General features: G+C 43.9%; 3 protein-coding genes across 3 annotated transcripts; 1 reads left to right on the top strand and 2 right to left on the bottom strand.

Annotated features, from left to right (window-relative positions):
• On the bottom strand, window positions 1–628 carry ENH_00053630 (hypothetical protein; the record flags this gene model as incomplete). The annotated part of the gene is made up of 1 exon (XM_013581496.1): window positions 1–628. A coding segment is annotated over one exon (628 nt), but the record flags the coding sequence as incomplete, so codon positions are not given.
• Window positions 629–2,334: 1,706 nt separating this feature from the next.
• On the bottom strand, window positions 2,335–3,267 carry ENH_00053620 (hypothetical protein, conserved; the record flags this gene model as incomplete). Its single annotated transcript, XM_013581495.1, has 1 exon — window positions 2,335–3,267. The coding sequence occupies one exon, from the start codon at window positions 3,265–3,267 to the stop codon at window positions 2,335–2,337; it is 933 nt and encodes a 310-aa protein (XP_013436949.1).
• A 2,756-nt stretch (window positions 3,268–6,023) lies between these two features.
• Window positions 6,024–10,692, top strand: ENH_00053610 (hypothetical protein, conserved; the record flags this gene model as incomplete). Its single annotated transcript, XM_013581494.1, has 4 exons — window positions 6,024–6,728; window positions 8,598–8,747; window positions 9,256–9,420; window positions 10,441–10,692. The coding sequence occupies 4 exons, from the start codon at window positions 6,024–6,026 to the stop codon at window positions 10,690–10,692; spliced, it is 1,272 nt and encodes a 423-aa protein (XP_013436948.1).
• Between the last annotated feature and the right edge of the window lie 2,162 nt (window positions 10,693–12,854).

Below are 12,854 nucleotides of genomic sequence, written 5' to 3'. Positions count from 1 at the left end.
CCCCAGGGGCCCCCCCAGGGGCCCCCTCAGGGGCCCCCACAGGTTCTCCCGAGACCTTAGGGGCCCCCAAACCCTGAGGGGCCCCCTGGGGGGCCCCCTGAGGGGCCCCCTGAGGGGTCCCCTGGGGGGGCCCCTGAGGGGCCCCCTGGGGGGCCCCCAAAGCCTGAGGGGGGCCCCCCTCGTTGGGGCTGCTGCTGCTGCTGCTGCTGCTGCTGCTGCATTTTTGTCGGATGTAGATTTTGTAATTTGTGCGGAAGCCAGAAGGCAGCAGCTCCTGCAGCAGCGCAGCAATGTCTTCTTTGGTCTCTGTTGCTGCTGCTTCAGCAGCAACAAACCTGCAGCCGAAGGGGCATGCAGCAGCAGCAGCAGCAGCAGCAGCAGCTGTGCCAGCAGCAGCAGCAGCAGCAGCGAGCCGCTTCAGGCACACGCAGTGCTGCCCAGCGTACAACTCCGGGGAGTAGCCACATTCCTGCTGCTGCTGCTGCAGCTGCTGCTGCAGCTCCTGCTGCTGCTGCAGCTTCTGCTGCTGCTGAAACTCCTGCTGCTGCTGCAGCAGCAGCTGCTGCCGCTGCAGCGGGTTTGGCAGCAGCCTCACCCACACCCTTTCGAAAGCCAGTGCTGCTTGCATTTTCCCCTTGAAATAATTCAATAATAAAACAATTATTTATTTATTTATTTATTTATTTATTTATTTATTTATTTATTTATTATTTATTTATTTATTTATTTATTTATTTGTTCAGATTTGAAAACAGCAGGCAAGCAGGTGTGGAGACGAAGCCGGAAGAAAAACGGAGACACTGCTGCTGCTGCTGCCTCGGTTGCAGCTGCTGCTGCTGCTGCTGCTGCTGCTGCCTTCGTGTCGATTGCTGCTGCTGCTGCTGCTGCTGCTCTTTGAGTGGAATGCTCGGCTGCAGCTGCTGATCTGTGGGTGGAACGTTCTGCTGCTGCTGCTGCTGTTTGATGGGAGCGTTCTGCTGCTGCTGCTGCCGTTTGTGTGGGGTGTTCGGCTATCGCTGCTGCTGCTGCTGCTGCTGCTGCTGCTGCTGCTGCTGGAATCTGTTTGTATCTTGCTGCTGGCAGCTTTAAATACAGAAATTTGGAGTTAATCTTTGTTCCTTAATTTAAAAAAAGAAATATTAATTAAATTATATTTATTTGATTGAATTTAATTACTGGGCTCGCAGCTGCAGCAGCAGCTGGAGAGGGCCAGCGAGCAGCAGCTGAGGTGTACATACACCTCGCGACCGTGGGGGATTCTGAAACGCAGCCGACAGAAGCAAAAAGAAAGTCTAAATGAACTCAAAAGTTGAAAATATATTTTATTTTGCATTCCAAGTTGAAAAGGAGCAAAAAAATGCCAAAATAATAATACAAAAAGACCCTGCAGCAGCGGGGGGCCCCTGGGGGCCCCGGGGGGCCCCCGGGGGCCCCCCTGGGGGCCCCCGAGGCGAGGCTTCCTAGGGCCTCTCTTTGCTGCAATCTTTTCCTTTTTTTGTTTTTTATTTCTTTTATTTTATTAATTTATTATTTTGAAATTTAATTTCAACAAAATATTCAATTGGGTTCGCTTGGGTGGCAAGCACGCCAGGTGTACGTCCACCTCACCACCGACGGGTGGTTCTGCTTTCTTCTTTTTCTTCCCCTTTTTCGATTCTTTTTCTTTTATTTTCTTTTATTTATTCATTTAAATCATTTTTTTACTTTTTTAATTGCAAAAAGAACAATAATAATGGCAATAATGGCGGAAATGATGCCAGCACATCCCCCCCCCCCCCCGTGCATGCGCAGGTCGCCCAAAAGCGAAAACAAAATATACCAATTAAGCCTCTCTTTGGCAGCAAACACCTCTCTGCTGCTGCTGCTGCTGCTATTAATGCTGCTGCTGCTGCTGCTGCTGTTAATGCTGCTGCTGCTGCTGCTGCTGTAAATGCTGCTGTTGCTGCTGCTGCTGCTGCTGCTGCTGCTAGTTGCAAATATTTTAATTTGCTGACTTTTAGTTTTTTGTTTTTGGCAACTTCTTGAAAATATTTACTTTTTGTCTTTTTACACTTTCCCCATATTTGCCAGTTTTGGGGCTTTTGGTTAATTTGAATTTGTTTTTTAATAATTTAAAATTGCATTTGATTTTATTTTATTTATTTAATTCCTTTATTTGATTTGTTTATATTTACTTTGTTTAATTATTTGTTTATTCTTAATTTATTTGTTTATTCCCTTTTATTTATTAATTTAATTTATTTTGAGTTTTATTCTGCTGCTCCGCAGCAAACAAAAACAATTATTTTTTTGTTTATAAAGAAAGTTTTCTTGCAAAGAAATGCAACTTGAAACCTATTCCTCCAGCTTAGCCTTTTTGCTGCTGCTGCTGCTGCTGCTGCTGCTGTTGCTGCTGCTGCTGCTGCTGCTGCTGTCATCCTCTGTCAGTGGGTGCTTCCCAAGAGGTGGCAGCAAACAAGTCGCTGCGAGTGCAGCGAGGGGTCCGCTTGCTGCTGCTGCTGCTGCAGCTTCTGCTGCAGCAGCTTCTGCTGCTGCGGCTTCTGCTGCGGCTACTTGTGCTGCTGCTGCTGCTGTTGCTGCCTCAGCAGCAGCTGCTGCTGTTGCTGCTTCTGCCGCTGCTGCTGTTGCTGCTTCTTCTGCTGCTGCTGCTTCCGCCACAGAAATGCTCTGCAGCAGGTAGCCAGCAGCATCGGCGTGCCGTGCTGCTGCTTCTGCTGCTTCTGCTGCTGCAGTGCTGCTGCTGCTGCTGCTGCTGCTGCTGCTGCCGGGCGGCGCAGCAGAAAAGGTCTCCATGGGAAGACCTTCCTCACCCTCCTTCATTTCCCTAGCAGCGTCAGCAAATAAACTAGCAGCAAAAGTAACATCTGCTGCTGCTAGCTGCTGCTGCTGCTGCTGCTGCTGCTGCAGTTCGCTGGCGGGGTCCAGGCCCTTTGCTGCTGAGGCCCTCATCTTACGGGTGACTGGCCGGCAGCTGGGGGTGCTGCTGTTTCTGTTTGCTGCTGCTGCTGCTGCTGCTGCTGCTGCTTTGTTGTTTCTGGCGGCCGCTCCCCTGGCGGCTGCGTCGGCGGGCGCCGCAGCAGCAGCCCCTGCTGCTGCTGCTGCTGCTGCTGCTGCTGGCGTCTCTGCTGCTGCTGCTTCGCCCAGCCAGCGCAAAGGCACCTGCGGGAAAGGCGCCCCCTGCAGCGCAGGGATGGTGGCTTGGTAGGCAGGGCCAATTCTGGGGTGTTTGTGCCGCTGAGTGAGCCATCTGGAGGGATCTATTGGCATTTTCGCGGATTTTTGAGAATATAAAGAAATAAATTACAATTTAAAACCCAGAAAAACGAAAAATCGCGAAAAAACACCCAATTTTCGCCCCAAAACGGCGACCCCCACCCAGACCCGCCCACGGGGCTGCTGCTGCTGCTGCTGCTGCTGCTGCTGCTGCCCTTCTGCTGCAGCAACTTCGACCCAACTGCAACAAAAATGGCAAACGCGTTTCTCCGGAGCCGCTTAATTCCGCGGGAGAGCTCGGGGTACACCCCGAGAGCTGCACATACACCTCAAGGGCTGCGGCGCCGCGGCGGGCCGGGGAAGGCCGTTGCTGCAGTTCGAGCCGCAGAAACGAATTTAAAACTGGAACAATAACTCTTTTTTAATTAATTAAACCAATTTATTCGCTTAAAAAACAATTCAAACCGCAAGGAGGCCCCCGATTGCGTCCCAGCTGCTGCGCGGCCACCGCAGGCGAGCCGGCGGGGGCCCCCGGGTCTTCTGGCATTAAACAGCCAAACAAATCCCCAATTTTGAACTAAATAATCATTTTATTCTTTTAATTTCCATTTATTTGCGAAATAAACGCGAAAGGAGCGCCCCTGGTTCCTCGGCGGCTGCAGTCTGAGGTGTACGTACACCCGAAGCGGCCGCCGCGGACTTCTGCTCTCGCTTTCCGCGGTGTACGTACACCTCGAGCAGCTGCTGCTGAGGAGCGGCGAATTACGAAATTATAAATGCATTAAATCTTTCAAAGTTTCCAATCTTGAGACAAACAAAAAGCATAAAAGTTCAGAAAATAAATGTCTTGAAATAAAATGTGTTTCCGCAAATGCACCTGCCGTTAAGGTTCTTACACACAGCCCTTCCTCCCGCTGCTGCTGCTGCTTGCTGCTGCTGCTGCTGCTGCTGCGGTGTGTGTTACTGCTGCTGCTGCGGTGTGTGCTGCTGCTGCTGCTGTTCGTTGCTGCTGCAGTTGCTGCTATTGCTGCTGCTGCTGCAGTTTGCTGTGGCTATTGCTGCGGCGGCTTGCTGCTGCTGCTGCTGCTTTGGCTGCCTTTGCTGCTGAGTCGAAAGAAGGGGAAAATTAATTAAAATTAAATGAATTAAAAAGACTAAAAAATAATAATAAATTAAAAAGGGATTTGCTTTCGTAAATCTCAGCAGCAGCAGCAGCAGCAGCAGCAGCAGCAGCAGCAAAATAAGGACTGCCATCGCAGCCACAATTTTAGGATCTAGGGAACACTGCACAGCTCTCCCATTTGAACCAGCTGCAGCAGCAGCAGCAGCAGCAGCAAAGGCAATAGCAGCAGCAAGAACGCTAACAGGAGCAGCAGCAGCAGCAGCAGCGAAGGCACCAGCAGCCGCAAGAATCATAACAGCAGCAGCAGCAACAGCAACCGCAGCAACAAAAGCAGCGGAGAAGGTAGCCGCAGCAGTGGCAAGAGCAGCAGCAAAAAGTGCAGCAGGAGCAGCAGCAGCAGCAGCAACAAGGGCAGCAGCAGCAACAATAGCATAAACATCAGCAGCAGCAGCAGCAGCAGCAGCAGCAGGGTGATGCAGAAACAGGAAACCTCAGACAAAACTGAAGCAGCATCACGGACTACAAAGAAGCTTATTCCTGCTGCTGCTGCAGGAGCTACTTCTAGTGCTGCTGCTGCTGCTGCTGCTGCTGCTGCTGCTGCAAGACCAACACGCCGCAGTGAAGTCGACGGCAGCAGCAGCAGCAGCAGCAGTAACGGCAGCAGCAGCAGCAGCAGCGTCTGCTTGATCTTTAGACACAAGCCTCGAAGAGGAGCAGCAGCAGCAGCAGCAGCAGCAGCAGCAGGGAGGTGTACATACACCTGAAATCTGGCGCGAGCGCAGCCGAACTGCGGCCGTGTGCAGCAGCTGCTGCTGCTGCTGCTGCAGTGAGGTGTAGGGGAGTGGATTTGGGAGTTTTCTTGAAAATAATTGAATTAAAAAGAGAAAAACAATTTAATAGATTCAAAAGGAGGGCAAAAGGGGCTGGGGAGCTGCGTCGAGCCAAGGCCGGCTGCTGCTGCTGCTGCTGCTGCTGCTGCTGCTGCTGCCCGCTGCAGTCGGCGCTGCAGCTGAGCAGCCAGAAGCCAGTGGCCTTCCTGCTGCTGCTGCTGCCTTTTGTCTATTTTTCTCCGCTATTTCCCTTTTATTCTTTGAGATAAGTTTAAAAGATTCAAATAAAACCCAGAAGTTCTCTAAAGAGCACTTCCAAGACCCTCTACAAGTGCTGCTGCTGGCCTGCTGCTGCTGCTGCTGCTGCTGCCGCTACCTGGGCAATCTGCTGCTGCGCAGCCTAGGCTCGATCTTTTTGGCCTGGAAAAGTGAGTTTTTTTCCCTTTTTTCATTTAATATATTTCAAAAGACTCAAACTAATCCTTTTTCATCACAAAAGCCCGAGGAAGGCCTGCAGACAGGCCCGCGCTGCGTCGAGCCACCCGGCCGACGACCGCCAAACCCTAAACCCTAAACCCTAAACCCTCGCGGCTTCCCGCCGCGCCGCTGCAGCCCCTCCCAGCCCTGCCCTCCGCTCTGTGCTGCAGCAGCACATTCAAGCTGCCATGCAGCAGCCGCAGCAGCAGGGGGGCCCCCCTCAGTTCCGGGGGCCCCAGGACCAGCCAGGGGGCCCCAGGGGCCCCCCCGGCAGGCCCATGCAGCAGCCCCAGGGGGGCCCCCAGGGTATGGGGGGCCCCATGAACCCCCAGCAAAGACCTGGGGGCCCCCCTATGGGGGGCCCCGGTGGGCCCCCAAGAATGGGCCCCATGGGCAATATGGGAGGCCCCCAGGGGGGCCCCATGGGGGGCCCCCAGGGCCCCAGACCCGGCATGGGGGGCCCTCAAGGCAGCTTCCAGGGAGCTCCAGGGGGTACGATGGGGGGCCCCCAAGGGGGCCCACCCAGAGGCCCCATGGGGGGCCCCCAGGGGCCCCCGGGAGGCCCTCCTAGAGGCCCCATGGGGGGCCCTATGGGGGGCCCCCCTGGAGGCCCCATGGGGGGCCCCCCCGGGGGCCCTATGGGAGGTCCTCCGGGGGGCCCCATGGGGGGCCCCCCTGGGGGCCCCATGGGCAGGCCAATGCAACCCCAGATGGGGGGCCCAGGGGGCCCCCCAGGGATGCAAATGAGGCCTCCGGGGGGAGGCCCCATGGGGGGCCCCCCCGGGGGCCCCATGGGGGGCCCCCCTGGGGGCCCCATGGGGGGCCCCCCTGGGGGCTCCATGATGCTGGGAGAAGGGGGAGGGGGCACTGGGGGGCCCCTCGACATGAGGGGCCCCATGCAGGGGGGCCCCCAAGGAGGGTACGGGGGCCCCTTTGGGGGTCCCGGCATGCCCATGAAGCCGCAGCAGCAGCAGCAGCAGCAGCAGCAGCAGCAGCAGCGGCAGCAGCAGCAGCAGCAGCAGCGAGCGTCTCCAGGAAGATCTGCTGCTAGGCTTGCGCTGTACAGACAGCCGAGAAGGACACGGGTAAGACAAACTGCTTCAATTTATTTAATTTATTTTCAATTAATTAATTGATTATAACTATTTATTTATTTATTTATTTATTTATTTATTTATTTATTTATTTATTTATTTAGGGCCTTATGGGCGGAGGAGACTCGGACAAAGAAATTGAAGAGGAGTTGTCCATAAAGGGCGGCTTAGGGGTAATTTGGAGAAATGTTTATTTTTATTTTTTAATTTGTTTTTATTTATTGTTATTTATTTATTTATTTATTTATTTATTTATTTGTTTGTTTATTTATTTATTTGTTTTTATCTTTTAATCTCTTTGTCTCTGTCAATTATTCTTTAATTGCAAATATAGTTTCTGTCTGATCATTGCTGCTTGTTACTCATATATTTGCCTATTTAGGGTTTAGGGTTTAGGGTTTAGGGTTTAGGGTTTAGGGTTTAGGGTTTACGCTTACTTGGCAGTTAATAGTTTGTTTGTTTGAAATTCGTCTGTTTAGAATTTGTCTATTATTAATTTAATATTTATTTATAAAACAAATTGTATATTTTTATTTTTTAATTTGTTTAATTTTGCTCGAGTTTTTTTCAAATTTTAATTTCTGAGTTTTTGTTTGGCCCTTTAACTAGCAATTAAACCGCTTAATCAATTAATTAATTAATTAATTAATTAACTTAATTATTTATCTGTTTATTTATTTATTTATTTATTTATTTATTATTTATTTATTTATTTATTTATTTATTTATTTATTTATTAGACTTTCAAAAACATGGCCGCTTTAACTGCTGCTGGCGAATTGGCCACTTGGACTGGCTTTGGCTGGAAAATAAGAAGAGGAGTTTCTTTGGCTCGAATTACTTACGACAAAGTGAGTCATTTAAACCCTTTTTTGGCCCTTTTGGGGCCCCTTGGGGGCCCCCCGGGGGCCCTTTAGGGGCCCCCAGGGGGCCCCTTGGGGGCCCCTTTGGGGGCCCCTTTTTGGGCTTTTTAAGGCCCCAAATTGAGCAATTAATTATTCTTTTTCGCGGATTGCCAGAATTTGAGATTTTTGCTTTTTTTGGAACTTTTGTTGTTTTTTTCATCACTTTTGTTTTTATTTTTATGATAATTGTTTTTATTTTCATTATAATTGTTTTTATTTTCATTATAATTGATTTTATTTTCATTATAATTGTTTTATTTCATTGTAATTGTTTTAGTTTTATTGTAATTGCTTTTATCCTCTTTAGTTTTGTTATTTGAATTGCTTTTTATCAAAGCGGGTTTTTGTTTCGCGGTCTTCGGCACTTTCTTCTTCATTTATTTTTATTTTTATTTTATTTATTTTTCTTATTTATTTTATTTTTTATTTATTTTATTTTGTTTGTTTTTTATTTTATTTTACTTTTTGTTTGTTTTACTTTATTTTTTATTATTTAATTTTATTTTTTTTCTGGTTTGTTTTTGTCTTTTGTTTTATTTTTATTTCTCTTTTCATTTATTTCTTTTAGACTCTGATGGCATTCATTTTATTTGTTCGAAAAGCCTTTACAAAACAAATATCCTTTGACTTTCTTCTTTTTATTTATTTTAATTTCTTTTTATTTATTTTTTAGTATCTATTTATTTAATTTCTTTTCATTTATTTTAATTTCTACCCATTTATTTTAATTTATTTTAATTGTTTAATTTCTGCATTTTCAATTTTTGATTGAAGTTCGGAAAAAGAAATTCCCTTCGCCTTGTTTTTGAAAAATGACGAAAATCAATTCTGCAAACGAAACCACCACATTCATTCAAAACAATTTATTCATTTATTTATTTATTTATTTATTTATTATTTATTTATTTATTTATTTATTTATTTATTTATTTATTTATTTATTTGTTTTCTTCAGGACGGCCGTTTGTGGGGCGTGAGCGAGAACTTCGAAGTGGGGCGTCTGTACACCTCAGGCTTCAAGTCTTTGGGACTTTTGGGAAATGAATTTATTTCCGATTTGGCATTTAGTCCATTAAATGGGACTTTGTGGGCCGTTAACCGCATAGTACGAAACCCTAAACCCTAAACCCTAAACCCCAAACCCTAAACCCTAAACCCTAGCGCCTCCGGCGCGAAAAAACGAGCCCGCAGGGCTCCAAAACGCAAACCCTAAACCCTGCTGCCAAACCCTAAACCCTAGGACCCCTAAATCCTCGGTCCCTACCCTAAACCCTAGACGCCCCTTGTAAACCCCAAACCCTAAAAGGGGGAATAGTGCGCTCCTGTTGAAGACCCCAAACCCTAAAAGGGGGAGTAGTGCAAACCCTGAACTCTAAAAGGGGGAGTGAGTAGCGCGGCCCCCTGTAAACCCTAAACCCTAAAAGGGGGAATAGCGTGGTCCCCCTGTAAACCCTAAACCCTAAAAGGGGGAATAGCGGGGCGCCGCTGCAAAGCCTAAACCCTAAAAAGGGGAATAGCGGGCGCCGCTGCAAACCCTAAACCCTAAAAGGGGGAATAGCGGGGTGCCGCTGCAAACCCTAAACCCTAAAAGGGGGAATACGTGGGTGGCGCAGGGGGAGCTGCTGCGTTGGGGAGGGTTTTCTTTGGAGACAAAAGAACAAAAAGGATTTCACAAATTAAAAACAATTGAGTTTGACAGAAAAGGAAATCTTTGGGCCCTCAATGCTGCGAGCGAACTGGCGGTTTGGAGCGAAGAAGAAAAGGACTGGGACATTAAGGTCTTTTTATTTTCTTTTTTTGCTTTTTTGTTTCTTTTTTTTTTCTTTTTTGTCCAGTTTTTACTCTTTTTGTTTAGCTTTTACTCTTTTTGTTTGCTTTTTACTCTTTTTGTTCTCTTTTGTTGCTTTTTGTCTTTTTTGGTGCTTTTTTTTCTTTTTTTGTGCTTTTTTGCTGCTTTTTTACCTCTTTTTTATTCTGTTGGATGTCTTTTTTTACTGCTTTTTACTTCTTTTTCATTCTCTTTTGTTTATTTTTTATTTAATTTTTATTCTTTTTTCTTTTAATTTCTTTTTTCGCAATATGTTTGGTTTTCAGTTTTTGTTTTTGCTCGAACTTTTATTCTTTTTCACCTTTTTGGCATTTCTTTGTTAACCTTTTTGTCCTTTTCACCTTTTTGTTTTTTTTAATTTAATTTCTTTTTTGATCCTTTTTCTGTTTACTTTCTTTTCTTTTTGGCTTTTTTTTCATTTCCTTTTGATGTTTTTCTTCTTTTGGAGTTTCTTTTGTAGCACATTCAAAGAAGAGAAAACAAGACACTTCAGCATATCTTTTTTATTTCTTTTTTCATTTTTAAAAACTTTTTTTCGACTTTTTGGGATTTTGCATTTCGTTTTAGTTTTAATTTCTTCAATTTCCGAGAAATTGAATTATTTTTCGAACAAGTAGCGAAAAGTGCCCATTTTTGTTCATTTTTTGCCGGATTTCGTTTATTTTTCATTATCTTTTCATTAATGATCTCCAATTTCAATTAAACTTCATTTATTTTCACTAATTTCGACTTATTTCCACCAAATTCGACTTAATTCCACTTAATTTGTCAGTGTTTCCGCGCATGCTTGAAGCTCCGGAGTGCAAGTGCAAAGCGTTGAAACTGGGAGTGAAAAGTGTCGTTTTTGTTCGTTTTTTCCGCATTTTTGATTATTTTTCGGAAAATATGAATTATTTTTAAATAATTATCTCCAATTGTCTCAAAATTCCACGCAGTTGGAGGAAATTTGGTGCTGTTTTCGCGAATTCAGGAAATCCCCGGCGCGCTGCGCCCCGTGGACTTCGCCTTCGACACCCGCAACCGCCTCTGGGTGCTGGGGGCCGAAGGCAATTTGCTGCTGCTCTCGGGGTCTAAATGGATAAACTTTGGATTTGTTGGATGTTTAAAACTAAAAGATATTTCATTTAAAGGAGCAGCAGCAGCAGCAGCAGCAGCAGCAGCAGCAGCAGCAGCGCAGCAGTCCCCCAAGGCAGCAGAAGAAGAAGCAGAAAGCGACGACTGATACAAGTGCGACAAATCCACTTTCTCCTGCTGCTGCTGCTGCTGATGTTCTTGCTGCTGCTGCTGCTGCTGATGTTCTTGCTGCTGCTGCTGCTGCTGATGTTCTCGCTGCTACTGTTGCTGCTATGTTCTTGCTGCTGCTGCTGCTGCTGATGTTCTTGCTGCTACTGCTGCTGCTATTTTCTTGCTGCTGCTGCTATGTTCTTGCTGCTGCTGTTGATGTTCATGGTGCTGCTGTTTCTGCTGCTGCTGCTGCTGTGTGTGGAGGTGATATATTAGTGGCTTTATTTTGTGTTTTGTTTGATTGCAGCAGCAGCAAAGTGGCGGGAAAAGAAGAAATAAAAATAAAATAAAAATAAAAAGCCATCGGAGCCCCCGACGCAGTTTTATGGAATTCGGAGAAGACGCGTTTTGTGTTTTTCCGAGGATTTAGATTTAAATAAATTCAAAAAGATGAATTTAAAAGAATTATAATTGTCAAAACATTTTAAACAATTCTTAAAACTCTTTCTGGAGCGTCGAGACACAGAAAGTTCAAACGATATCACGTGGGTGTTCCCAGGTGTACGTACACCTCAAGTGAAATCATCCCAAACTTTAAAAGCCCAAAACTCATTTTATACAGGCCTTTAGCAGCTGCAGCAAAAGCAGCTGCAGCAGCAGCTGCAGCAGCAGCTGCAGCAGCAAAAGCAGCTGCAGCAGCAAAAGCAGCTGCAGCAGCAGCAAAAGCAACTGCTGCAGCAGCAAAAGCAGCTGCAGCAGCAGCAAAAGCAGCAGCTGCAGCAGCAAAAGCAGCAGCTGCTGCTGCTGGTGTAACAGCAGCTGCAGCAGCAGCTGCAGCAGCAGCTGCAGCAGCAGCTGCAGCAGCAGCTGCAGCAGCAGCTGCAGCAGCAGCAGATATCCTGCGTGTCCGTCATTTCTTTCGTCTGAAGAGGATTTTGTCTTTGAAGAAATTTTCGAAAAACAAAACTTAAATAAAAGTGAAAATGAAATTATAAACGCTTTGCAGGACTTCGTGTTTAAAACAAAAATAAAAATAAATGGAAATTAAAAAATTAAAAGTTTTAAAAACTTTTAATTTTTTAATTTAAATACTTCTTAAAGAGACTTTTAATTAAAAACTTCGAAAAAGATTTTAAAAAGAGAGTTAGAAGATGTTCTAAAAATATATTTTCAGGGAAAAACTTCTGAAAAGAAACTCCGAAATATATTCTGGAAAAATACTTTCCAAGAGAAGTCTAAAAAGAAAAAACTAAAAGAAGACTTTAAAAAGATATCTTAAGAAGGAAACTAAAAAAGATATTTTAAAAAGATCTCTTAAAAAGATATTTTAAAATACTAAAAAGATATTCTAAAAGAGATTTGGAAATTGTACTAAATTAAATTTTAGAAGAAAAGTCTCAAAGGAGATTCCAAAAAAATAAATAAAATTTAAAAACAAATATAAAAGAGCTTTTAAAAAAAGAAAAAGAATTAAAAAGGAGACAGAGTTTTGTTTGTTTTAATTTAATTTTGGCTTTGAAAAGTTCAAAAATAAAAAAATTTTTAAATTCTTTTTTGATTTAAAAAAGAAATTCAAAAGAGATAAAAGTCTCTTTCTGTTTTTTACTTTTCCTTCTTTTTTCAATAAATAAATAAATACATGAATGTAATATAAATAAATATATTTATTAATATTACATTTAATAAATGCATTTATTTATTTATTTATTTATTTATTTATTTACTTGTTGGATTGTGATGATAAGTGGATTTTTTATTAATTTGTTTTTCTACTTTTCCTTTTTTGCCCCTTTATTCTTTTTATTAATTCATTATTTGCAATTACAATTATAATTAATTACAATTATAACAAATTAGAATTACAATTATAATTAATTACAATTATAACAAATTAGAATTATAATTATAATTAATTACAATTATAACAAATTAGAATTGCAATTATAATTAATTACAATTATAAATAACTGGAATTATAATTACAATTAATTACAGTTATAATGATAATTAATTACAATAATGAATAAATAGAATTACAATTATAATTAATTACAATAGTAAATAAATAGAATTATAATTATAATTAATTACAATAATGAATAAATAGAATTATAATTATAATTATAATAAATTACAACAATAAATAGAATTAGAATTAAA

The sequence above is a fragment of the Eimeria necatrix genome, genomic scaffold (assembly GCF_000499385.1).
Source record: "Eimeria necatrix Houghton genomic scaffold, Enh_scaff433, whole genome shotgun sequence".
Lineage (NCBI taxonomy): Eukaryota > Apicomplexa > Conoidasida > Eucoccidiorida > Eimeriidae > Eimeria > Eimeria necatrix.
Note: the sequence above shows the minus strand (reverse complement) of the source record. Positions and strands in the feature narration are given on the sequence as shown.